This window comes from Podarcis raffonei, chromosome 2, assembly GCF_027172205.1.
Source record: "Podarcis raffonei isolate rPodRaf1 chromosome 2, rPodRaf1.pri, whole genome shotgun sequence".
NCBI lineage: Eukaryota > Metazoa > Chordata > Lepidosauria > Squamata > Lacertidae > Podarcis > Podarcis raffonei.
This window is the reverse complement of record NC_070603.1, coordinates 35,353,781-35,380,459: the sequence shown is the minus strand read 5'-3', so window position 1 is coordinate 35,380,459 and position 26,679 is coordinate 35,353,781. Positions and strand designations below refer to the sequence as shown.

The window sequence follows — 26,679 nt, the reverse complement described above, 5'->3', positions numbered from 1 at the left end:
CACACACACACACACACACACTTCTCCCATGGCGTTTCTTCACTTCCAACCAGAGCCTTTCAGAGCTGCTTTTTGGTGTTGATGGTGATGGAAACCACTGCAAAACTTCTACCAGCTTGATCACAGGAGTCTGGACATCGGTAGCGTCAAGACTAGATTACTGCAAAGCAGTCCATATGTGACTTCCCTTATAGTTGCTCCAGAACTTGTTAGCACAGAATGATGCAGCATGGTTGCTTTTAGGATTGAGATCCTGCCAGCATAGTACATATTTGCTTAAAGATCCGCAGTGGCTGCTGATTTGCTTACTGAGCCAAGTTCAAGGTTTTTTTCTATTGGTATATGAAGCCCTTAACAGCTTGGAACCAGTTTGTTTGAGGGATTGCCTTGTCCCACGTCTGCCTGTCTGACCTCCCTCATTCTGCGCAACGTGGGCTTTTATAAGTGCTGTTTGTTCTGCATTTCCAAGAAGTTCATCTTTTCAGTGTGGCAGCACACCTGTGCTTTGGGACTCCCTTGCCTAATAACATTTGGCAGCCATCCTCATTAAGCTGATTCAAAACTTTAATTTCAGCAAGCCTATCTGGACAGAAAATTTCTTGTTCTCAAATTCTCCTGATTTTATTTGCATACTATTATACAAATACTAGTAGAATGCTGATTATTTCACTGTTTGATTCAGATCGCTTAGAGATTTTGTGGATTAAGTGGCTTATAACACTGTCACTGAAGCAGGTATAAATAACTGCTGCTGTCAGGTAGTAGATGGATCTAGGTACCAGGAATGCAAAAGCACAAATACCTTTGATTTTATTTGTTGCCTAAAGAAGTCAGTTAGTGCCTGTTTGTCTTGTGTGGACAAACTTTGCTGCTGAAATCTGCTACATTTCTAGATCTGAAGAGTCCCTATAGGATGTACTCGCTAGGTATGGGATACCAAGGTGGTGGTCTTCGAGACGTTTAGGACTATTACTCCAGGTCCCATCACCCCAAGCCAGCATGACCAGTGGTCAGGGATGATGGTAGTCCACAGCTGCTGGAGAGCACCACAATGGCTGTCCCTCACCCAGATGAAGGTATCAGAGCAGACATTTCTGTAGTATGCACACTGCTGCCTAATTGCAAGCAGCAAGAAGCAGGATGTTAAGATGGTGGCTGGGAAGTTGCCCTAAATTAGAAGGGAGAGGCGCTTTGTGCATTAGTACATGCAGTTGTGCATTAGATTTGAATGGGCACATCCGGAAGGGCTGAAACTGCATTACAAGAGCAAAGCAATTAATTTTAGCATCCCAGTGGGTGCAGTGGTGATGCACACACAGGGGTGCCAACTTGAATAAAATATTTGGGGAGCCAATGGCATCAACTGGGGGCAGGGCTGCACACACCATTTGAATGGCAATGCTCATCAACTGGGCATGGGGGAGGCTCAAATATTTTATTAGGGAGGTGAAGGAACCTTGGCCCCAGGAGCACACATGCACAACATGGTTATGATCACCTTGGGTAAGCAGGAGGGTGATCTTCTGAAATGGGGAGCTCCCTATGATCATGAAGGCTCCCTGCACAATTTTGAAGTGGGTTGGGGGCAGAGCTACTGCGCTTCTTCCCATGCACCCCCTCCCATCATGTTTTAGCACAGCAATAAAACACCCAAAGAGGACTAGTAAGTTTTTGGATTCTGAGCATCGCCTCAAAGCCAGATCCACTTTTTGGTAGAAATAGCTTGGTGTGAATGCTGCCTGTTCAAACTGGGACGTTGGTTGAGTCTTTAGAGCAGCCTTGTACTGTTTGGCAACTAGGGAGATGAGTGTGTGGTGAATGTTCTACAGGTGAACATGTTGAACACTTGATAAGTGTGGTTACTGACCTCCATCTCTACCTTTATGATTCCATCTTGATTGCTCTACCTTAAGGCAACCTGTTTATCTGAGGATCTCCCAGTGTTGTGCAAACAACCAGTTCAAGCCCTCCCTAGCTTTAAGGGAGGTTGTGTGGGGGAGCGATATAAAATATAATCTACTCAAGATAAAAATAAAGTCAGCTGCGAGGTGAGGTTGTGTAATTCTTCCCAAGATGCTGTGCCCTAGAAATATGGTGCAATATCACAATGATCAGAGTAATTTAGCTGCTGAAACGGATTAGTGAGGGCAATGATGATGGATTGCCTGCCACCCAAAACCTTTCATTCTATAGCAGAGAATTGACCCCCATTGTAAGAGAATCTTCCCCTGGGCTTCCTTTGGCGCTGTGCTCCGGGCTGTAGTAAATATGTCAGAAATGTACCCAGTTGATCTAATACATTTGCATTTATTGTAATAACTCTTGGATAAAAATTGTGTGTGTGTGTTTTCCTCATGTTCCACATTCTGCGGAGTTTACAGCTGCACATTTTCAGAATAAAAAAAAGGGTAACTTGAAACTATCTTTGCTTGCCAGAGCAGTGTCCTGTGGTATCCGACATATCTCAAAACGTGTGTCATGTTCAATCATGGTGGGTGTGTTTACCACTGAATGTTACTTGCAGAACCCAAGGGGCAGCAGAATTCTGAGGCTGGTGGGGCAGATGAGACTGTTCACCCACTCACTAGTCCCATTGCTCTGTCCTTCGGTGGCATCTGCTTAGGCACCCCACTCTAACCTGGGGTGTTTATATTTGTTTGGGTATTAAAGGACAATTGGGTAGGAGCAGCCATTGTGCATCAGACAAATTCCACCAAGCCCAACATCCTATGCAGCTCTTGATGTTGTAGAGCCGGAGTAAGGACTGAATGCTATTTCTTGTGTACCAGTTCAAGGTCTTTGTAGATGATCTGACTTCTCTCTTTGCATTAAACCTCCAGGGACTTCCAGGTGTTGTCCGACTCTCAGTTCCCACCAGTCCTAGCCAGCACAGTTGATGGAACTTGTAGTCCGTCAACATCGGGGCGGGAGGTGGGGTGCACAGCCTCCTGATCTCTGTACAAAACATAAGCAAAAGTGGCCGCCATGCTGTATTTGAATAATAAGCAAGTGATCTAATGAATGTGCATGGCTGCTGTCACACTGCTGATGATCGAATATCTTTGACAGTTCTTGCAGAATTTGGAACATTGAAACCAATTAGTTTTAAGAGGGGAAGGTTCTAGGACCTCATAGCAGTAACAGGGCAGAATATTTTTTTAAAAACCCGAAGGCAGGTGTGGTGCCTCTGCTAAAGTCTTTGAAGATACAGGAGAACTAGTGCTGTGTGTAATGTTGGAGGATTACATTTCTGAGCACAGTTGCCACCACTCCTGGTTCCCTCTCCTTTATCCTCATTGAATCTTCTATGTACTTGTTTTACGAAGCCCAGCTTTCCATCTTGTCTCTGATCTTGGATTTTTCTTTTTCTTAGTAGTTAGTCAGAGTAGCAGAGAAAGTGTGTGCATGCGTACGCATACACAACACACACATATGAACAAAATAAGCAAATTGGAATTTGGGATTTGGTTGGGCGCAAAATTCCAAAGAGTCAACAGCCTTTTTGAAAACAGATTCTGTCCTTCATCTTCACAGGTATCTGAACAACTGCTCAAGTGTTGGCTGCAAACAATCTGGATCTGCAGACCTGAAGCCTCAAAGGATACCTCTTACCTGTGATGGGCCTGGTATTCATCTAGGAAGAACTGGAGATTGCTTGGTACACCCCAGGCTTAGCGAAATATAGCCCCCTGGGTTGCCTGGACCTTTTAACAAACAATTAATTTCTCATTCCTGACTTCTACAAACAGCTGGGATCCAGTCCCTAAGCGCTGAATTACTATCCATTTAATTGACTGAATATTCTATAACAAGGCCTCAACTCCTCTCCATTCCCTTGTAAAGGAGTGCAACTCCCGGTAGCATTTATCATCATTAACAGAGACTTTTTTATGTACTGTGGGATTTCTGAATATATTTCATTTGTTTGGCTTGCTCCCCCGCCCCCCACTTCTCTGGTGGAGTTTATCTTGACTAGTTATCGCACACACACGCACACGGAGCACTCCAATGGCTTCATAAATCAGAGGAGCAGCTGCCCTTATTCATGATGGGGCGAGAGCAGGAGCTGATCCAGGCTGTGAAAAACGGGGATGTACCTGGTGTGCAGAAATTGGTGGCAAAGGTCAAGGCATCCAAAAGCAGTGAGTATCTCCCTATATCTTATTGCAGCATTCTCCCATGATTGGTCAGCACCCACCAGTGAGATCATAAGAGTCTTGTGACTGTTGGCAAAGAGCTTTTGCAACAAAAGGGATATGCTGTGGCTGGTGGTTGCTTCCAGGCCAAAGGTTGAAAGTAGCAGGCTAGTCTACAATGGGCGAACAGAACCTCTGGAGCATGGGCCACATGTAGACCACCAGTCATCAGATGCTGGATCTCTGTAGCCCATGCATGCCCTCTCTCCCTTCTTGCTGTGATGTGCTGAGAAAGAGACTTCATTTTTTGGGTGTTGCATCATAGAAACCCAGCAAGCTGGCCATGGAGAAAAGAGAGCAGTCTCTTTCTCTGTGGGCAGCTAGTTGCGTTTCCATGCTACACACAGAGAACAGTCCCTTTCTCAGCACACAACATGGAGAGCCAATGTTCATAGAAGCAATGTTCATAGAAGAAGAGATCCCTCTTTCTGCCAGGGCAGCTCACTTAGCTCCTGTGCTGGGTCCTGAGAATTCTGGATTCTGGCTAATCTGAAGACCACAACCACCTCTCTCCACCCCTCCCATGTGAATGCAGACATCCAGTGGAACAAAGCTTCCCTGCCCCTGACCTAGAACAAAATACACCTTCATGCATTACATGGGGCACAGGTACAAGGTGTCTTTACACAAGTGGAAGCCTGTATATTTGTTGACATGTGCAGCTCAGCTATTGTATCCCTAGATTGTACACTCATTGAATGTACCATGTGAAGACCCCTAATCAGAGCGTTCAATGTGTGGGTTCCATGAATGCTATGTCTTAACACAACCGCAGGAGGCAACTGTTGCAGGAGCGGGGAACATTTCTTGCACTAATTTTATATAAATCCATAGGAGTAGGAACCATAAAATACAGCATGGGCAGGATCTGAGTGTAGAAGTGTAGGATGTGGCTCTAGTTGTTATTGCAGTGGGGTGTGTGGACTGTGAGTTGCAGACTCGGCTCATGTTGCTTCTGATAGCTAATCTGCAATAAAAGGAGACCTTGTCATCGTAGTTGGCCTTGTTTCCGCAACACTTTGCTTTTCTTGGTCCCAACTACTTCCCAAGTGTCAGAAAGCTCAAGTGGTGCAGGAGCTGTGAGCAGACAGGATTCCACAACAATGACAAAGGATACTTTTTTTAAAAGGAAAATTAAAATAGATGCAGTGAGATATCCTTTGTGGTGAAGTGCATTCAGGTTACAGTTACTGTGGGACTTGTTAGGTTTTCTGTTTGGAGGAATGGATCAAGTTAAGAGTCACCCCCCTTCACAAGCGAGAGCAGCCTTTCTCAACCTTGCATCCCTAGAACTTGCTGACAACTCCCATCATTCCTAGCCAGCATGGCCAGTGGTCATTGATGATGGGAGTTGTGGTTCAAGAACGTCTGGGGGCCCAAGGTTGAGAAAGACTGGGTTAGAGCTTGTGGATGCAAAGTCATTGACTTAACACAGATGTCTCCTAAACCCACTGAAATCAACGGGCTTGAGTGACTCAGGCACTGCTGGATTGGCTCCAGAAACTTTTTACTTGCCGCAATATTGCATAACAATGGCCAGCAAAGCCACTCACCTTGAAACCTGCTTTTGGGAGATGGAGCCCAATAGCTTCTAGAGGGCCACAGGTTCCCCAGCCTTGTTGTAAAGAATAGCAGTATAAGTACAGTTGTAGCAGTCTGAATCCTTTGTACACCTGTGGAATATTCCATCTTTCAGCTCCCAGAGAGAGATCTGCTCAGGGTATGGCTGACCTCTAGGGAACAGTAGGAACCTCAACCTGTGACCAGCTCTATGGGTGCTGGTGGGACGGTAGCAGCCGCCCAACCCCAGTGAACCATAATCTACAGCCCAGGTCCAGGGCTTCATTTGACCCAGTCAGAGCTCTGCCTTCTCTCTCCTTCATAAACTTTGGTTGGCAACCCCCATCTAAAACAGGGGCCCTGTGTTGCTAGTTGCCTTTCCCTGTTGCGGGTGGAAGGTTTGGATACTTAATTTTCTTTAGTCCTTTCAGTGTTATACTTAGGTGGCTGACTCTGGGCTTGAGTCTTGTGGACCACTGTTCAAAACAAACCATGTTTGTTTATTTGTTTAATCAAAAGAAACAATATGGTAAGAGTAAGAGCAGCTTGGGTTCATGCATTCATTAATAGGAAACAGTAACTGGACTGAGGATTAAAAAAGGAAAAAACCAGGAGGAGATAAAAGCGCCTGGGTCAAGGGCTGCAAAGCTTCTTCTGATTGAGAAAAGGATGTAAGGAATTTCCCTGGTGCTGGGCTTAAAGAACAGATGCTTTGGCTACCCAAAAGCTACATCTGGGGGACATTCTCAAGGCTCTGACACAAGAAGCCGGATTACATAGAAGGATACCAGTGAGGGCTAAGGCACTGCTCAGTGGTTTTGTGGCCGATATAAGGGATTTGGGTGAGAATTTAAAAATAATCTGCCAGGAAAGACATTGGGGCATGGGGCTGTGGGTGGCGAGAGTCTGCTAAGACGAACGTGCTAGCGAACCTGCTTTGAAGCGGCTGGGAATAAAGGGGTGAAAAGACTCGTTCCAGTTTTGTATTCCATGACATAATGATAGGGGTCGCGCCATCCTTTTTTGGCCAATGGGCACCTTTGAACTTTTGAAAAAACACTGTGGGCACCAGTCACAAAATGGCTGCCACAGGAGGAACGGCATAATGCTTAACACATTTTGGTGTGTTTACAAAGTATTTGAAGACGCAACAAAGCGAACTGGACTCCTTGGCTGGCTTTGAATAAACATTCACAAACTTTTTATTGATAATAATCAGCTAAATAGTTTGAGGATCTATACAACTTTGTAACGTGCAGAAAACAGCATTCTCAGAGAAACCAAAGAGTGGACCTGAGGGAAGCCGGGGGTGGGGTTTTGTGGGGTGGGGGACGAAAAATGGGGGGGGGATAAGGATGATATCTTTTTGGTTAATATGTTTTGTTTTAATTGTGAATAAAAAAAATTAAAAAAACCAACAACACATTTTGGTGTGTTGGATAATAGCCACTGGCAGATACTGAGTTTAAGTGGATAAGTGTCAAATATTGGCTGGCTGTAGAATTAAAAAAATTAAGGGTGATAGAAAGTGATGCCCTTTGAAGTTAAAAGGCAGCTTGGCTGAGGCATCTCTTAAATAGCAGTATGATGGGCCTTTCCACCGAGAATGAAAGACACAAATATGTTTGGATTGTACCTATAGGCCTTTATACCTAATCACCTAAGGGCTCTTTATAGATGGATCCTGGATTAAGGGTGCCAATGGACAACCTCAGTGGTGGGTAACCTGTAGTCCTCCAGATACTTTGGGGCTAAAACTTCTCATCAGTTCTAGCCAGCATGACCAGTGGTCAGAGGCGAAGGGAGCTTCTTATCCCACAGCAACCGGAGGGCTACAGGTTCTCTGCCATGGCCTTCTGAATTTTTTCTTACCAAAAGAAGCTACAGTCGTACCTCGGTTTATATATGCTTCAGGGTACATACACTTCAGGTTACAGACTCCGCTAACCCAGAAATAGTACCTTGGGTTAAGAACTTTGCTTTAGGATGAAAACAGAAATCGTGTTCTGGTGGCGCGGCGGCAGCAGGAGGCCTCATTAGCTAAAGTGGTGCTTCAGGTTAAGAACAATTTCAGGTTAAGAACGGACCTCTGGAACAAATTAAGTACTTAACCCAAGGTACCACTGTATTCTGCTTCTTTTGGATGGGACAGTGCTGCAGTTCCTTCGACAGCAGGGGTGGCGGTGGCAGGTTCAGCCCCCACCCTCCCGAAAGCCTTCTGTTCCTGATCCCTTACGATTCTCACTCATCCCCAAAACGGCACATACAAAGCAGAATGTTTGCCGCATTTTGCCGCTCATTAAAGCACCTCTTTCCATATGACAGGCCGAGATGCTGAGTTTTTTAAAATCCCTCTAAGAGTCCTTCTGCTGTCTCAGTGGATTCAGCGCTGCGTCTCTCTGATTAGCCCTCGGGGATCGCGTGTGTCTAAAAAAAGTCGCTGCACGTAACCGAGAATCAAGAGCCAGTCCCGGCAATGGGAACTTCAGGGACACGTAGTTTTAATATTCAACGGGCATTTTCTCTGGGAGAGAGAGCATGGCTTGGAAAATGTAGCTCCGCAAATGGGTCACAGCACCTATTATTGGGTGGCCCTGTGGGAACTATGGGCAGTGGCCTATTGGGGGTGGGTGGGCAGCAGTGGAGGGTTTGTTTTCATCCTGCAGCTGTGCTCTGGGACAGGGAAGCAAGGGTGCTTTCCCTGGTTCAGATAATTCAACTGGAGGAAAGGGGGATTCTTCTTCAAACCTTGCACCTTCGCTGAGGAGAGAGCCCTTTTGACCCTGCTGAGTTGCCATAGGAGCTGTCACCCACAGCAGCAGCAGAAGATTCTCCCCTTTTAAAACAACAACAACAACACAAACTTCTTTCTTTCCCTCTGTCAGCGTCTGAATGCAGCGGACTTTAATTGAAATTGTTAAACGACCCGTCAAGGCTTTGGGCTTTCTCCCTGATGATCAATCACTTTTTCGGCTGGACGCGCTTATTAACAATGGGCCAGTTGGCTGGGCTGGGGTGAGCCCCGTATCCTCAGAGGAGAAGGGAAGGAAATAGGACTCGGGCTTTAGATTCCTGGGGGAGGAGGCAGCAGCAGTCGGTGGCTATTGTCCCTCAGAAAGGACAATGTCTGGTGAGCCTTTTTGGAGGGGGGGAGGGGTTTTTTAATTCAGTCCGCTCATAAAAGCAGGGTCTTTCTGAAGCTTGTCAAAGGTTTCAGTTGTATTCAGGGAATACACATTCCTCTTTGCATATCCCTTAAGCGCCTCGCGAAACTTCCCTACATGTAATCGCAGGAACTTGTAAGGAAGAAGTGGTCAAATGTAATCCTTAAAAATATGGGAAGGAAGACTTGGAGTGCCTCTTGGGCAGTATACACACAATACATTTTAAGTGCACATCCCCAGAGAATCATATGAATCATCTAATTTACTCCTCACAGAGCTACAATTCATGGCTGCCTTAACAAACTACAGTTCCTAGGTTTCTTGGGTGTGTGTGTTCTTTAAATATATGTTGTGTGCACACAGCCTTAATCTCATGGCTATGTTGTGTTTATATCTTCTGCTGAGCCACAGTGACTCTCTTCATGAGTTGCCATAAATTTTGTGACCTTTCTGTGTGGGATTTCCCCCTCTGAAAATACCGTTGTTGTTGTTCTTCCATTGGTCTTCGCACATGCTGCTTGATCATCACTGGGGGCTTTGTGTCTGAATAGATCCCATGATGGGATCTGAATGGATCCCATCTTTAGTCTTCCAAATTATTGTGGAGAAGTGACTAAGATCATCAGAAAATATATAACCACTTGGGAGATTTTCTCAGTGTGTCAGAAAGGAGACTGCCCTAATGCTTTCAGAGTTATCATTCTCAAGTGAAGGACTCAAACTGACATCAGAAACAAAGCACCATGCTTTCAACCACCTGTTTCTGTTCTGTCTGAGTAGCTACTGTGAATGAAAGCGTGGTTTTGAAATTCACCAGAGTTTTAGGCAGAAGGCAAAAAGTGAGATTTGAGAGTGCATCCAGGATGCTCCATCAGACAACCGGTGTGAACAGTTTCAATACCTAGGTATTGCAAATTGATAAACTAATTTTAAGGCAGCGTTCTCTGATGTGTTGACTTAACAACTGGTGGTGGAAGGAGACTGGAAGCTTCCAAATTAGGGACTGTAGGAGGCACTGCCAGTTTTTGTGTGCTCTGCCCACACTGGTAACAGACACCAGGAATGTGTGTAAGTGCTTTTCCTCCCACCGTCATAAGTGAACCAGCTAAAAGTAGTGCAAGCACTAAAAGTTAAAGGAAGGAATGAAGAATTTCATATATTCTGCAAGGGCAAACCTGGCTTTGCCGCAAGTGGTACACTCAAGAGAGGAAGCTGCAGCTAATGCTGTTCCTTCAGGAGTGTATCCATATGAATCCCATGTTTTGCTTTGTTTGCAAACACAGGTTTGCCACGTTAGCACATTATGCTTTTAGGTGTACATTTAAAACACGGTTCTCAAGTGTGCATCTAAAAAGCATGATGTGTGAAGGAGCTTTTCCCATCCTTTGGGAGTGCTAAAACAGGACATTTAATATGAAGCACTTATCTGATAGAGGTTAGGTGAAACCATTGTGCTTTGACCGCTGTTCCTGCTACTTTATTTGAACTAGTACTTCTTGCATTTGCACATTACCTTTCCATGGGTGCATGTAAAATGTCTTAAGTAGATGCTGGAAAACGTTCCAGTTTGGGATCAACAGTCTGCAGTAGGCGAACTTCAATGAACCCTGTGTAGATAAGATCGCAGGTGTGTGTGATTCAGCATGCTCAACACCATTCACAAATCTTTCCACCCGTTAGCACCACAGCAAAATCTTCCTGGGATTTCAGCTTTTGGTTTGAATGTCTGATCTGTTTGCATGCCTTATAAATGCAGTTGTGTGTGCTGATTCTTTTGCTTGTCCTTCTGCAGCACCCTAGTTATTAAATGTTTGCTTTGTTCCATTCCTAAATAAAATTCTTATATGCTGCATTGGTTGTCAGAATATCAGATTGAAGAACCTTCCCCAGCCCTAGTGCCCTCCAGATGCTTTAGTCTACAAATTCCCTCAGTTCCAGCTACCATAGCCAAGAGCCTGGGATGATGGAACTTTTAGTCCAACAATATCTGGAGAGCCTGCATAGTTGGGGGAGGCTGATCTAGGGAGGTTCTGTGCGCTCCTTCTCTGCTGTAGGAGGAATCTGTTATCCATCATGGGAGGCACTTCTCATAAGGAGGGGGATGTTCCAGCAGGATATGTTTCTTTCTAAATTCCAGAGGTCTCAGATATTTCAAGAAATACTGCCTTGGCTGCAAGAATGAGTCCTCCTGTCTCTTGGAACACCTACTCTCCATAAAACAATTGTAGTATTTCCGTTTGGGGATGTAAAGCCCGCTGCTGCTTGTGGTAGTGAAACTAAGGAAGGGAATTTATATTTAGTTCATTCTCATACAAAGAAGCAGATGGGAACAACTGCAGAGCTTCAGAAACACCCCACTCTACACAGTGCACACAATTCCAGATGAAGGAGCAGCTTCAGGAATCGGTGTAATTTTGTAGATCTTAATAAGAGCAGAAGTCTAGTAGATCTGAAGCTTCAGTAGTCCCCAGTCAGTGGGTATATTAATTAGAGCAAGGGTGGGCAGTTAATAGATCAGGATGGGATCTACAGGTTATTCTCTGGGTGATTTGCAAAAAACACACGATGTTTTCTAGGTTACTGAAATGAAAACGGACTTTTGTGTAAATGGATTGCGAAGACAGCTCAGTTCTGATGCTCAGAATTTATTTCCTGTACTTAGAATGTGCACAGAGACAACCAGTCCTTTAAATCTATGTCTTTTGTACTCTGCTCTCATTGGGAGATTTTGGCGCTCTAGTAAAACAACAACAACAAGGTAGATCCATCAGGCTTGAAGTCTGTCCACCTCAGGCTTAGGGAAACCTTAATTCACATTCCCCAATTGTTTAATCAAAATTGGCCTCTTTTAAGGACTTTACTCTTCAGTGAATTTCCTAGTGAATTGGACAGTCACAATTTTGTCTGGGGTATTTTTTAGTTAGCCCCCCTCCCCAAATGTAGGGCCTATGGAAAGCTTTCTGTTATAATATTTCATATCACGGGCTGATTCAAACCAGCCAAAATTGGAAAGAGATGAATGTTGGTATGACTGTTCAAATTAAGCCTAATTTCACCAAATTCCATAGGATTCCGTTTAATTTTCTGATTTTTAGATTGCGCCTCGATACCCTACAATATGTGACACAGAAAAATGTACTGCATCAAGCAGGGGAGCCTTTTGTACTTAGAACTGCTTGCTGTCCCTGTGTAGAAAAAAATGTCATTATTTCTTTGCATGTGTGATTTGAATGGATGCACATTTAAATATATCACTGATTAACATTGTGGAAGAGTTCCTTAAAGCAAGCAAGCAGGAACCAGCCAGGAGGTGAAAACTGCAAAGACAGTTTAAAAACCCAAGGTTGTGATCACATTTTGTAGCATTGCGGTGGGCCAGGTAACTTGCCTTCAGCATATCAAAATAGGCAGTATTAACCCAGCAAGTGCGTTCATAAGGAGCAAACACTGGGGTCAGGAACCAACAGCTTTTAGATCAAATGCATACCCTCCAAGTGTCCTGATTTTCCAGGGACAGTCCTGGAATTACAAAAACCATCCCAGCTTCTGATTTGATCCTGGAATGTCCCTATTTCCCCTGCCGGTGCTTATCCCGAGTGGCAGCAGTGGCAAGAGAGCATCTCGTTGACTCTCCATGGTGAACGACGGTATCATGGCATTGAGTCTGAGGATTCTATTGGAGTTTTCCCAGAAAAAGAGATAGACAGGCAACAATAAGCACTGAAGCATCCCTGTTTGGGATGCTGGCTGGCTTCTATACTGGAACTGGCTGCAACTGCCCACCACTCTGCGGGAGCCAACAGAGGGACTTTGTCCTCTGTTTAGCACATCTTAATGATGGGAGGAGCCTCTCTCCCTGCTGAGTCAAAGGCCACAGGGATGTGGGCTTTTGCTTAGAGAGCTCCTCAGCCTCTCTCAGTCGAAATGTGAGTGGGGAATGGAGAGAACACACAAAGTTCATTTACTAGGTTAAACAGACTGCTAAACAGCAAAAACAAAACAAAAACTTACTAGGTCACCCCGTCCTTGAGGTAATGTTCAGGAGGGTCGCCATGGTATGTATGCTATGTTTGGTTTTGTCCAGACAGCTTGTGTTAAAATGCTCCAGAGTCTCTAGAGCTCCTGAGATGTATATTAAGTCATGGTGTGGCTGTGAACCCCTCTATTTGCGTTAGGGATAAGGGCTCACCCTTCTGTGTAGAAGCTGGTTAAATCTCCATCCATTAAAATCCCATCTCGGAGGTCTAATCTTTAGTGCTAGGCAATCTGCACACCCCTTGTGCGATTAGGTTCAGCAGTTCCACAACTGGCAAACAAACCCCCTCTTCAGATCTGAGTGACAAGGAGGGGCAGGGCAGGGAGTTTCAGGAAAGAGCCATAATAGTGCCTGGAAATCGATGACAACTGAATTGTGCTTTATCGGCCTTCTTCCGCTTCTCCACTCTGACTGTGCCCCACCGGTGGGGGGTTTCCATCCAGCGGTTGCTGAGTTGTGTGCCAGCAGTCATGTCCACTTGGCATTCTCTCCTCACGCCGGGGTCTCTGAAATCCAAGGTGCCCCCTGCGATGGGTTAGGCCCCTAGCTGACAGCAGTCATTAAAAAAGGGCCACTTCTTTTTTGCAGGCTGTGTATGTGTGAGTGAAAATGAGCCAGGCCTAAGAATTAGAATTTGAAAAGAAACCAGGTGAAATTAGATACAGTGGTACCTCGGGTTAAGTACTTAATTCGTTCCGGAGGTCCATACTTAACCCAAAACTGTTCTTAACCTGAAGTCACCACTTTAGCTAATGGGACCTCCTGCTGCTGCCGCGCCGCCGAAGCACAATTGCTGTTCTCATCCTGAAGCAAAGTTCTTAACCTGAAGCACTATTTCTAGGTTAGTGGAGTCTGTAACCTGAAGCATATGTAACCTGAGGTACCACTGTATTTCTGATTTCTTCCTCTCCCTCTCCACCTTGCACCTTGAGGCTTGCTATAGTTGGGAAAAGAGCCATCTATTTCTCTGCACCACCACCCCCTTTCTACTTTAGCGGTGCTACCCAGATCAAGGGCTAGGCTTCCTTTGATGGGCCTAAAATCAGCAGCACCATGTCCCCAAGGCCAGCACAATAAGATAAGCTCCTTCAGCTAATGCTGTATCACAGAGAGTGAGTGGAAGTGAGAGAGGCTCAAAAAGAAAGTCTGCTCCAATCTAAAGGAAGAGGGGTGAGCAAGGTTCTTGCTGGTCATGTTCTCTTGTCATCTTTCTTACTGGGTCCCTTTGGACTGTTAAATCTAAAGTGAACCATACTGTTTGCCCAAACAGTGGGCTTTGCTCCTCCCTTGGTGTGAGTGGGTAAACAAACCATGACGGGGATAGCTTAGCATGACATCTGAACAAGGAGCTGTGGTTTATTTCATCCTAGCAAACCACTGTCACTAGCCAGCCTTAATTCATTGTTTGTTGTTGGGCTTAGGCTGTTGTAGTTTGTTAGAATGAAGCAAACCACAGTTTTGGGTTTCGGCTTCACACTAACACTATCCTCCTTTCAGTTTGTTTACCTGTTTGCTAGGGATGGATGAGAAATTTGGGTTTGCGTGTGAATCTCTTAACCTGCATTTCCTGAAACAATATGTGAACTGAAACACAGCTATGCTTCTGAAAGTCACGCTTTTCTGAATTTTGCAATGCAGATCTCCAGCCAAACAAATCTGTTCAAAAATGTGTATGTTGGGGTAGCATATGCATAAACATGCATATATTAGTGAAAATGCAAAAAATACATTATATTAGAGAAGACTGATTGCAGAAGAGTGCATGCTAGCCTTACAAATACATATATCCTCAGAGAAATTCTCACTAAGATACTGATGAATTTTCATGAGGATTTTTTTTTAATGCAGATAAGGAACTGTGAATTTAACTTAAGACTGGAACAACGAGAAACCGAAATGGGCCAAATCTGTTCTTCCCTACAACTTGTAGGAAAGGAAAAGCCAAACATTCCTGTTTAGATAACTCTACCCAGATGCTTATAAAGTTGAGGTAACCTTAATCTATTTCAGAATTTTAACTTTTGTATGTTTTAAAAGTAGGGCTGTAAATTTGCCTTGCTTTTTCTGCTTTGCCTTTTGTAAATCACTTCAAGGTTTTCTTACACTCAAGCTGTGTATCAATTTAATGAAATCAATCAATCAAGTGCTTACGCTGTATGCAGCACTGCATAGCTCCTGCATGGGATGGTTTACTAAGCCATAGTCAAGTGGATTGTTGTTATGGGCAGTCACCTAGCCCAGAGGAGAGCCACTGTGTAGTGGACCGAGATCTTTCTCTGTGGCAAGGCTGCCACGAGCATCATAGCACTGTTGGCTTTGGGCTGGCAGGCTCCAAAGCAGGAGGAGGACGACAAAACGGGAGTGGGAGGCTGAATGGTGAGAATGGAGGGCCGGAAATCTCCCCTTTCCACCTTGACTTCCATTGTTTGTAAAAAGGGAGCAGGGATGCCAGCTCTCCCTGCAGCTTTTATCCAGAGCAGAGAGCCTTGGTGGAGGATGGGGAGGTCTTGGCGCAACCAAGGAAGGAGGCAGAACTGGAGCTTGAACTGCAGAGTGCAGTCTTATTGCCTAGATCCAAACACCTCCTTCTTAGAAGGGAGCAGGCGCACTCACCCCGACAGAGCACATGGCATTCCCACATGTGAGCGCATCATGCCTCAACTTTAAAAGTTTGGTGGGTGGAGCATGGAAACTTGTTGGAACACCTCTGTTGCTGCCATACAGTTCTGCACCTCTTGCCCTACTCTGGAATTCCTGAACCATGACTCCTGATCTTGTGTTTGCTGAGCCTAAACTGTTGTTTGCCTGAGTGCAGATCTCTTTCTTACATCTAAGAAAGTAGTAAAAGATGTGGGAGCCAGGACATGGGCCAGCCCTGTTCTGCAGCAGTTGAAGCGACCTGCAACGGGCAGGGGGTTAGAAGTAGGGCAGGCATTGATCTTTGAATGGTGCACACAAGACTTTTTCAAGTGGGGGCAAGGACATTTGGGCTGCAGTTCAAGTGGCATGATATCTGCCCTGCATACATGCTTCTAACTGTTAATGCTTCTAACTGCATATTACACACAGCTTATAAAACCATGCTTCATTACGATGGGTAAAGAAGCCTGTCTGTTGCAGGCATGCTTGTGGGTGGCAGTGCACTTGTGTGCACTCTTGAGGAGAGTGACGGGTGCATTGTGCCCCCTGCACATCCCCATCAGTGAAGGAGCAGAGGCCTGGTCGCCCAGTGTCATAGGCAGAGAGCCAAGATGCCTCGCTGTAGCTGTGCCACCAAGTGCAGTTTTCTTACTAATTTGTAAATGGCAGTTATTCCCTTGGGGAGCTCTCTTGCACACCTGAACCCTGCAGGGAGCAGGATCAATCTCCCTGCACACCACTTGATGCTTGGGGCTGTCAATCCTGTCCTGTTCCGTTAAAAGGGCTTCTCAGGTACCCCAAATCCAGCTGGCTGTTAGGTATTTGGAAACCACTTAGAGTTCAAATGCAGCTGCTGAGAACTGTTTGCCACTATCTAAAGACACTGTAGCCCTAACCTGACCTGGGCTCCACTTCTTGGTTGCATGAGAAAGTGACATAATTCCAGTAGTGACATTTACATGCCAGTAAAGAGTACCTGGCTGGCCACATGCCTCTGGAGGCATTTGGTGGTGACGACCATGATTTGTTGTTCTGCCACAGTACCTGGCAGTCAGAGGTGTACTTCCTTCAAATATGGAGGTTCGCCACTGGTGCTTCCATTCATTCTTGAGATAGTAACTCGCAGTGTTGTGACGTAGCCCAGTAGTCTGACAAAGCCATTTTACCGCATGAACAACAAATGCAAAAGTCTCCTTAGGGTGCCTTTTCAACCATTGTGCAAATTGACCCAAAGGCATGGTAATGCTAATGATAGAATCATAGAATTGTAGCATTGGAAGGGACCACGAGGGTCACAACTAATCTACGGCAACGATCAGGCTAAGATGCCCAGACTTGCTGACGGGTCCAGGAGCAAGCAGGGAAAAAAGTGGAGGCAGTTATGGGATACAAGGGGAAAGTGCTAACACAGCAGCTTGGAGCCCCAACATTGCACACCCTATTTATAAATGGTGTGACTGTTACTTACTTGCCCATCGGACCCTGTGTTGGAGTAATTGCTTGTAGGAGCAAGTAGGAGAGGACGATGGATGAATGGACAACTGTAGCACAAGTCTCTGTTACCTTGCTATTTTCCAGAGGTGGTTGGCTTACAACTCCCAGCTTCCCTAGACATCAGCCATGCAGGCTGGGGCTGATGGGAGCTGGAGTCCAACGACATCTGAAGAGCCGCACGTTCGCTATCCCTGTGTTAAAGCGACGGCTGCAGCTTCCAGGCCAGGCGTTGGCAACCCTACCAGCTCAACCTCATTGGCTCCCTTGTGCTTTTGCATGAGCATTTCATGACATTGAGGGCAGCCGAAGGAGCAAGAATGTTTCTCTGTTGTTTGCCATTGGGAGGAAAAGAGTTGGAAGAACGCTGTTTTCATTCATCAGGTTCTGTATTGTTGTTGAACGGAGCTTCCATTTGCCAGCCCAGCTGGAAGGAGATGGCTTCATCTGGAATGGGCTCCATGGAATGTTTGGTGCAGTGCAGACTATTCCCCAGTCAGGCTCTGAAAAGAGTTAAATCTGCCAAGATACTTTGGATTCCTATACACTCTCTGTATGTGTATGCGCGCGTGCATGTTTAAGAGTGCTCAGCCTGCCTTGGCAGTGAGCCAGTGCTGGAGTTGCTGCTGCTGAAACAAACTATGAAAGTGCAAAAATCCCCCGTTTTTGACTGCTGAAGTCGAAGAAGGAAAGTGGGGGGTGAACCCCACCTCCCTCCTCAAATAGGAAGGTGGGTGCACGTGGGCTCCCCACCTTCCAGTTCAGATTATGGGTTTGGAGCCAGAGTTCTGGAGCCAGGGGGGTGGCACTTTGTAGGTGGAAGCCCCACCTGCGTTAGTAAGGCTCTCCAGCGGTTTTTAAGCCTGTCTGGAAATGCCCGCTGCCTCCCGGCAACTGCTCTAGCTTAGCAATCCGATCTCCTGGCAGTGGTGTCGATGATATCACCCCAATCAAGGGCTTAGAAGAAAGCCAAGGAGCTATGCAACTCACGTGTCAGGCAGGAGCGTGTGTGAGCGCGCATGAGAGAGAGAGGAGACCTTAGCAGCCAGTGATAAGGGGAGAACTACACTCCCTGGCGCCGTTTAACAAGAGATAAAGAGACAAAGGAGCACCTATTCTTCCTCCTTTCACGGCACCATAGGCTGCGGCAGAACATGTAAAAAGATACTTCAGGGGCTGGAAGTCACTGTACACATCGTGCTCCTCCAGTGACCCTCATCTTGTACCTTTGGAGCATGAATCCACCTGGTGTTGCCCAGAGTTGAAGGGTCCAGTTTGTAGTTTCAAAAGTTGGCTGACCCTTCTGGGTCCAGGGGAGGAGCAGCTGTTGCCAAGTGAATACTGAAACAAATAATTGACAAGGCCGCCTTGACTCTGTGGGGTTGCCTTTGGGGTAGAGGGGAGGCCTGTGCTTCTGCATAGCTGCCCTTTGACTCGTCCTCAGCAGAAGTGGTTGCATAAATATATTTCTGGGTCCAACTTTTGCAAGATAAAGGTCACTTCGTACTCCACCGGGAGCTGGCTTTTATGTACACAACAATGGGAAAGTAAGGCTGGCCTCTCTCTGCAAGGAACTTGCTAGTTGCCTTGCTTTACCATACAACTCTGCTACTTGCGAGCATGGGGCATAAACAGAAGGATCGTAAGGTAGCAAAATAGACAGCCCTCCACAAATTTGGGATCCTTTTTGCCCTTCACTGCCATGTGGACTGTGCCATAAGTGTCCCTGTGCTGACGGCAGGTGGGCAAAGACCACCTAAGCCAGGAAATTGTGGCCCTTCAGTTGTTGTGGGACTCCCAACTCCCACCAGCCCTAGTCAGCGCAGTCAGTGGTGAGAGATTCTGGGAGTTGGAGTCTAGCAACTTAGGATCTCCACCTCTGATCTGGGCACTTGGTGCATAAGCCCTGTGTCAGGGACTGGCTGGATGATGGAGAGTGGTGGCAGGTGCCAACCCAAGAACCATCCCCCAGGGATGATACAGAGGAGGAGGAAGGCTTAGACCTAGGGCAGTGGTGGTGGGACACAGGATACAGGTAGGAGGAAGGGACAAGCTGGGAGGCGGTAGAAGCAGGAGGCTTGAGTCAGAAGAAGAAAACCATTCAAGGGCAAGGCTGGGTGCCGAGGGTCTCAGTTTGAGCACAGACTCTGAAAGAGAGGACAGAGAGGAGCCAGACTCTGCTTGTTTGGGCCAAAGGCCTATCTCATCCCAGAATCCTAGTCTCAATAGCCAAGCAGATGCCTATGGGAAGTCCACAAGCAGGAGAAAGTACAGATGGGTCCGTGGGCCAAGAGAGTAGAAGAACACCAGATGCCCCATCATCTGGGTGCATCTCTGGTCTTCCCTCTGGCCCTTGCAGATGCAGATAATTTTCCTTTGGCCTAATCTCATGGAATGCACTCTGTGAAGCAGCGGAAAGAAGAGCAGTTGAATGAGCAAACCTGGCTTAGCATTTAGCAGATAAATTAACGTACAAGACAACTCATCTCCAGGCAGAAGAGCGTAAGCTGAATGTTTACATATCTTCTGCCAGTCTGTTAAAAGGTACCAGCCCCGTCCATGTTGCACCACACCCTCTGGGACCAAAGGTGCAACAGCCTTTTGTAACTGCAGCAGTTGAGCTGCCTGTGGCAAAAAGCAATTAATAAATGGTTTTGGTTGTTGTTATTAAATGTTTTGGGAACAAGGAGCACTATAAGTATGCAATGTCTTGTTTTGAGGAATTGTTTGATGCTGAAATAAGGCATGTATCCATTTCACACAGTATGCATTACAGTGAAGGCCTTTAAAAAAGGTCCAAGTGATATCATGAATAAAATGTTGGGCATGAACTGGACAGGGAAAACTCAGTCTTTGTGCTAAACAGTAAGGAAAGTGGGTTGGATTGGACAATACATAACAGTCTCTCAATCCAGCCAGTCCTATGGAGGGTGATGCAAACTTGCCTGCCTGCCTGCCTTACTCTTCCCACCTTTTGCACATGTCTTTATAGCGACGGAGCATCAGCATATAGTTCAAAATTGACATAGCAAATTAGAACCCACCCAACTGAAACAGTTTGTGATTCTGCCCTTTGTGTGTAATCTGTCTGCAGGGCGTTCTGCCCATGCAGGGGCAAGGCTAATACATTAGATGGGCCGGGAAGACACCCACATAGATGTCTAGATTCAGAGATGCGTGGGAGGGTACAGTTCAGTGGGAAGACTGACCACTGCCCAGTCTGGCTCAAATTCTTTGGCTAGATGGTGCACTGGAGGAGTGTGACTCAGATGGCCAGTATACTGCTTCTCCTACACAGGAAATACAGACAGAGGTGGAATTTCCCTGGGTACCATCCTTTAGTTACCATCAGGTTTTCAGGAAAACCCCTCGGCAGAACAGGAAGTACAGAGAAGGGGTTTCCCTGATGGCCATAGCCTTGCATGGTTAGGCTTGATGGGAAGGCACCAGCTTTAGGAAGGCTGGCCTAGTTGCTGCAAAAGCGTTCACTTCCAAGGGGCATATTTTATTCTACTCGCCAGATCTGGATTTTCTGCCCTTGCGATTTTGAATTTTTGCTACAGACATGCAAGTGCTTTATCACGTTTATTTGTTAAGAACCATAATCGTTGGGCATTCACTCCATTTTTAAAGTAGGTGCTGATGTTCAGTGGATCCAAACCTTCCCATCTTATGGGAGGTGGTGGCAGGGCATGAAACTGATTTGGTATTAACAAAGTCCTGTTCCTGCAAAACGAAAAGCTGACACAAATCTTGAGAGAAGAAGTTTTTATTGGTAGAAAGTTTCAGTGTGAAGCAGTCCTGGAGGCATTCAGAAAGGGAAAAGAGGTGGTGGTGATGGACCTTAGACTGAGGGTTGGACTCGGGTCTGAGAGACAAGGGTCACTCAGGCATGAAGCTCAGTGGGTGACCTTGAACAAGGCACTTTCCCAACCTAACCTACCTCACAAGGTTGTTGTGAGGATAGAATGGAGAGTAGGAGAATCATGTACGCCACCTTGAGCAGCTTGGGGGAAAGTTGTGATATTACAGTGGTACCTTGGGTTAAGAACTTAATTCGTTCTAGAGGTCCGTTCTTAACTTGAAACTGTTCTTAACCTGAAGCACCACTTTAGCTAATGGGGCCTCCCGCTGCCGCTGCACCGCCGGATCACGATTTCTGTTCTCATCCTGAGGTAAAGTTCTTAACCTGAAGCACTATTTCTGGGTTAGCGGAGTCTGTAACCTGAAGCGTCTGTAACCCGAGGTACCACTGTACTGTAATAATAAACAAATAAGGGTAGTTGGTTAGAATGCAATGTTGATAACGCCAAAGTTGCGGGATTCATCCCCGTATGGGACAGCTGCATATTCCTGCATTGCAGGGGGTTGGGCTAGATGATCCTCAGGTTTCCTTCCAACTCTGAAACTGAAGAGTAAAAGAGAGAAAAGAAGGAAAGGTAACATGGATAAATGCTTTCTGAAGGCAAAGGAAAGCCATTCAGAATTGTCAAAAAGGATCCTGTGTTATTCAGAGCAGCTTCAAATCTCATACGTATAAGATGATTTGCGAAAAGCAAATTAGCATTCCTCTGTTACCAAATAGTCTTTTTACCATGACTGAGATTGTTTTTAAAAATTGCCCTACGTATTAAAAAAGTTGATAGCAGCATTGAACAAAATAAAGATTTTATTTCTGTACATTTGAGGGGGGTAGGGGAGTGACACCTGGAGAGGGATGTACTTTTTTTCTTGTGATTTAGAAAATTGCCTTACGATATGTTGAGAATCGTTGGACCAAACCATTTCAGGGGAAATCAACCACAAACTTCAGTGCAATTTGTGCAAGCATAGGAGGAATAAGACGATCTGTGCCCACATGTGCAGGTGGGGCACAGAACATCAGATGGGCCTCACACTCTCTCCCTCTCTCCATGCATTGGGCCAGCTGAGGAGGGCAAGTACCATCAGAACTGGTAAACGGAGAACAGGAATTTTAACAGTACATAGTTAAGATGTTGGGGCATGCCACCTTCAATGTCTTGGGCTACAACTTCCATCCACATGGCTACTAGACAACACCTTGTGGCTTCTAAAGAACTTATTGGATGGCTTCTAGAGAAGGGTGGCTTCTAGAGAATGCCTTGTTGGCTAGCCCTGTCTTACATGTTAGACTTCCAGAAAAATAAGGGAATGATGTGCTACTGATCGGCACTTCGGCAGACTTCTTGTAGCAAATGATACTGACAGTGATCATGTCCCAAGTTCTGCTTTACCAAGCGTTTGATTTCATCAGAGCCGTTGCCACCCACAGCTTGGCTTCTCTGCTCCAAGTGTTTGCAGCCCTACTTATCCATTCATCTTCTCCCTTGACTCACCTACTGTTCAAAATAACACATGAGATACACCCAGAAAATTATTGTGTGGTTAAGAACAACTTGCTAACATCGTTCTGACAAAAATAATTCAGGGGCATGATTTAATATGCCTACCTGTGAGCAATCCTGCACGTGTCTATTTAGAAATAAGTCCTGTTGAGTTCAGTGGGATTTACTCCCAGGTAAGTGTGCATAGGATTGCAGCCTCAATCTGTTATTGGCAGCTAGAATCTAATTGCCTGTGATACAACCATGGATATCAGCAGTACCGTCTGTTATCTGTAGACGTTAAAAGTTATTGAAACCTTTGGTTAATTATTGCCACAGATAAGAGTTGTATAGTCTCACGATCCTTCTTCACCTTCAATAATATCAACTCCTATCTAGCAAACAAAGTAGCTGAGTTCTGCAGCTGCAGTTAAGTATTCTGAGATGTGCAAGAAACTGGGATGTTCTGTAATGGTAGATCGTCATCCCCTCGTGTTGCTTTCCTTTTTCTTGTTAAGCGGAAATGTAGGGAGACCTTGGCAATGAGGCTTAACCCACAGCTGACTTGTGTAGATTATTGCCACGGATGCGTCTTTTTCCATTCCATATTATTTTTGAACTTAACTGCTGCACTACAGGAAGTTTTGTAGCTTGGTAGAGGAGTATGCAAAAGGTCCCAGATTCGATCTCTGGCATCTCCTAGTAGGACTAGGAAGGACATCTCCATGAAGCCCTGGAGAACTGCTAGCCAGTCAGCACCAACAATACTGAGCTAGATGGACCATTGGTCTGACTTGATGGAAGGCAGCTTCCTATGTTCCTGGTGATAATGCTCATGGACCACATGACAGTGAGACCCACAAGTTCCTGCTGATCTATTGGCAGAGAAGCAGATGTTTCTGAAAGACCTGCTGTATACAAGTTCTATCCAATGTCACTAGTACCTCCCTGTAGTGAAAGAGTAAACAACAGCTCCACTTTCTCTTCACATTCATCATCTAATATCCTCACTCCATGATGGCTCCTTTTAAAGCTACAGCAAACAGTCTTAATGCGTAGCCAAAGCGAGCCTACCATGTTTGCTTGTGACACCGATTCCTTCAAACAGGGTTAATCTTCCTGGGAAATACTTTGTACTCAATGAGGATGCTTTCAGATTTATCCATTGTAGTGTGATTGAAACTGACCTGCGATGTTCTAATGGATGCAGAACCATTGTTGTAAATAAAAATATGCCCTTTTCCCTTATGGGGTATCCAAGAGCCCATATAGAGTCCTTACATAGGTTCCCTATTGGTAGGAGAAAATAACAGAGGCCAACCAGAGAATATTAAGAAGCAAAGCAGCTAGTAAGCTTGATCTTTATTGATCTGTTGCAACAGGGTACTCCCCTCACACGCAGGAGAGGAGGAGGACCCCCAAAATTGCTGTGCAAGGGCTTATAAAGACTTTTGAAATTCCCATCCTGTAGATCAAGACCACCCCCAGAAACATTATGCATACATCACAGAAGGGGTGTAACCTAAGACCACCCCTCAGATACATCCCACCTACCTCACAGAAATTTAAATGTTGTTTTTCTCTTGTCCTTGTTTATCTCCTGTCTGGCAGGTTACTTGATTGGATTTCCTGGGGAGCCTGGCCAGTCTTTTGTAGTGGTAAAATACTTATTTCCTGGGCCAGGTCACAGGCTCACACCTTATTCAAACAGACATATCCTTGAGACAGGATTTGTGAGGAAAGAGACAATGGCGAGGCTTTTCCAGTTTAACCTTGCAGAGAAAGGATTTGGTCAGTTTAGGAATCAAAATGGTTCCAGGTTGGTCTTCCTGTGTTGATCTATGTATGTGCAGTTATGAACATTACCATATATCTAAGACCATAAAATTCCTATCACACCATCAAGGGAGACGTTTATATACAAGCAAGTGGAAGGTGTCTATTTGCCACTGCCCTCTCCTACCCCACCTGAAGCAGTTGCCTAATGATGATGATGATGATAAATGTAAAGGATGGATACCCAGTCTATGGGCATATCTTTTTCTGCCTGCTGTGCAGTAGAATATTTACTGTGTAATTCTGAATGAGGACTAGACATCCATTTCCAGTGTATCCCACACTGAAGCTAATCCATAGGTTCATGCCAATACTTAACATAATGTAAAGGGATGGCTTGGCTGCCATACTGTTGTCTCACAGTTAAATCCTGCCTCCGGCAATGTCAACAGGCCACATCCCAGCCCCCTGCCGTTGGAGGTCCTGAAGAACCTGTCTTAGTGAACTGGACAGCCCATCTGCTGCCTCTCTGTGACCAGAAATCCAGCTGACCCCGTTGCCGAAGCCCAGTTGCTGCTCTCGACCAGAGGCCTGCGAAGGGTTGCCTCCAGCTACTGTCCATTTGGCAACAGGTCACCTTCCAAAGAAGAAAACTGCCAAGCAGCGATTCTGTTATAGTCAAGCGCCCTGGTAACTCGCAGAGCCACCGTGGCTGATTTGCACATGTCAGTTGCATGTGCCCGGCAATGGGTTCCGTCGAGTGCTCACTCAGCCCTAGGAAAGGTGCGGCTCATTTCCTCGCACACGGCTGCCAGTTCTCTGAGCTAATGCTCCATTTCTCCCTCATAACCCTCAGAGCTCTGTGTCTTGGAGCATCTGTTTCCTTGTCTATATATAGCAGTACTTGCTGGCTTCCGCATGGAACTGTGTTCTTAGGGATGCTTTTTCTCCCCCCCCCCCCATTTCAACCCAAGTCCGGACTTTGGGCAACGACCATGTTGCTGAGAGAGAGCTTCCCTTCCCCACCCCACCCCCTCTTTTTGGTTGTTGGAGCTCCCCTTAACCCCCAAATACAAGCCTTTCTAGGAGTGCCATCGTCCTGGAGCTCAGAGGCATTGGGGCTGAGGACATACCCTGCTTCCTCCTGTTAGATCTCTTCTCACCAAAGGTTGCTTTCCTCTTCCTCAGGTGTTGGAGCAGACAATTGCCTCTGGCTCCTTCCGAGGCTGTCACTTTGCATTGGCTCTTCTCAGGCATTTGGGAGAGGCAGTTTTGCTCTGCTCACATGCACCCGCTCCCCATCAACGTTCATTCCCAACTTAGTGCAGTCAAGTGGGCTTCCTAGTCCATAGCCTTGAAAGTTGCACATATTATTGCAGGGTATTATTGAATATACTGTCGTCGACATGATGCAATGGTGATGCACGAACCCCACCAACCCGCTTACACCATAAATAGAACTTCTTAGAGCTTCATAAGCAAATAATAATAATAATAACCCCAGCAAGTATCTGCCTGCAGTGACCTCAGAATCTAAAATCCATAGCAGAGAAGAAGGAGGGGAACAGAGAGAAAGAAACAAAGAAAGATGGTTTGCTTCACAGAATTTGAAAGGCAAGCTGCTTGCAAGGAGAAACTGGCATACCAGGGAGAGGGCTGGATAAAGCTTCAGGAAGTTTGAAGAATGTTCAACAATTTGATTGCTCTGCTGCCATCTGAAATGATACAGACCAGGAAGGACTCTTATCGTAAATTTGTGGAATATGGGTTGCCTTCTTTCGTCCCATCAGCATTTCTTCATCTTCCTCCCCTTGTGTAAGCTGTGTGTAGCTGAAAAAGGCCTGAGTTTAAGTTCAAGCAGTTGCCCTGTTCCTTCACGATGCCCCTACCCCACACCTCTTATGTCAGTCTTAGGCAAAATTCTCTGGGCGTCTCTTTCCCATACGGCATATCCCAGTCCTCTTAGACTAGGCGTGTGGCGAACCATTGCATAGCATGCCACTGTGACTCCCCCTGGATTGTAAACAGATCGGGTTCCCCTGGCAGGCAATCTATGAAAGCCAGGCAAGTCTCTGCATGACGAGCCCTACAACTCCTTTGACTTGGAGCAAATGTAGCTGCAGGTCAGGGGAGGCGGCAGGAGTCATGCCGAGGCCAAAACATTTTGTTATTTATTCTTCCCAACCCCTTGAATGGTTGCAGTCGATGGGATCTTAGGGTGACTCCACTAGTCGGGCAATATCGGTCCATCAGCCCAACTCACCATTCCAAGAGCCCCTGCGACTGACTCAACAACATCAAGAAAGCAAGACTTTCCCCCCTCCCCGCCCCACCCCTTGAGAGTATCAGTGGCGCCTCCACTAACACGGAGCGCTCTTTTGAGGAGATTTATGATGGGCAGGCACATCCAGTCATGTAAGCGGAACGAAGGGGTTTCGCCCTAAATTCAGGCTGAAATGTAAGAGGAGCCC

The 26,679-nt window shown here is 45.9% G+C and overlaps 1 protein-coding gene across 3 annotated transcripts in view; it reads left to right on the top strand.

The window, feature by feature from the left end:
• The window catches only part of CASKIN2 (CASK interacting protein 2), a 99,622-nt gene that overhangs the window by 7,268 nt on the left and 65,675 nt on the right, over positions 1–26,679 (top strand). For all 3 annotated transcript variants that reach the window (XM_053375887.1, XM_053375886.1, XM_053375885.1), the window contains exon 2: positions 3,535–4,142. In XM_053375887.1, coding sequence (XP_053231862.1) covers positions 4,046–4,142 — 97 coding nt within the window. In that variant the 5' untranslated portion in view covers positions 3,535–4,045. The remainder of the gene's footprint in view (positions 1–3,534; positions 4,143–26,679) is intronic.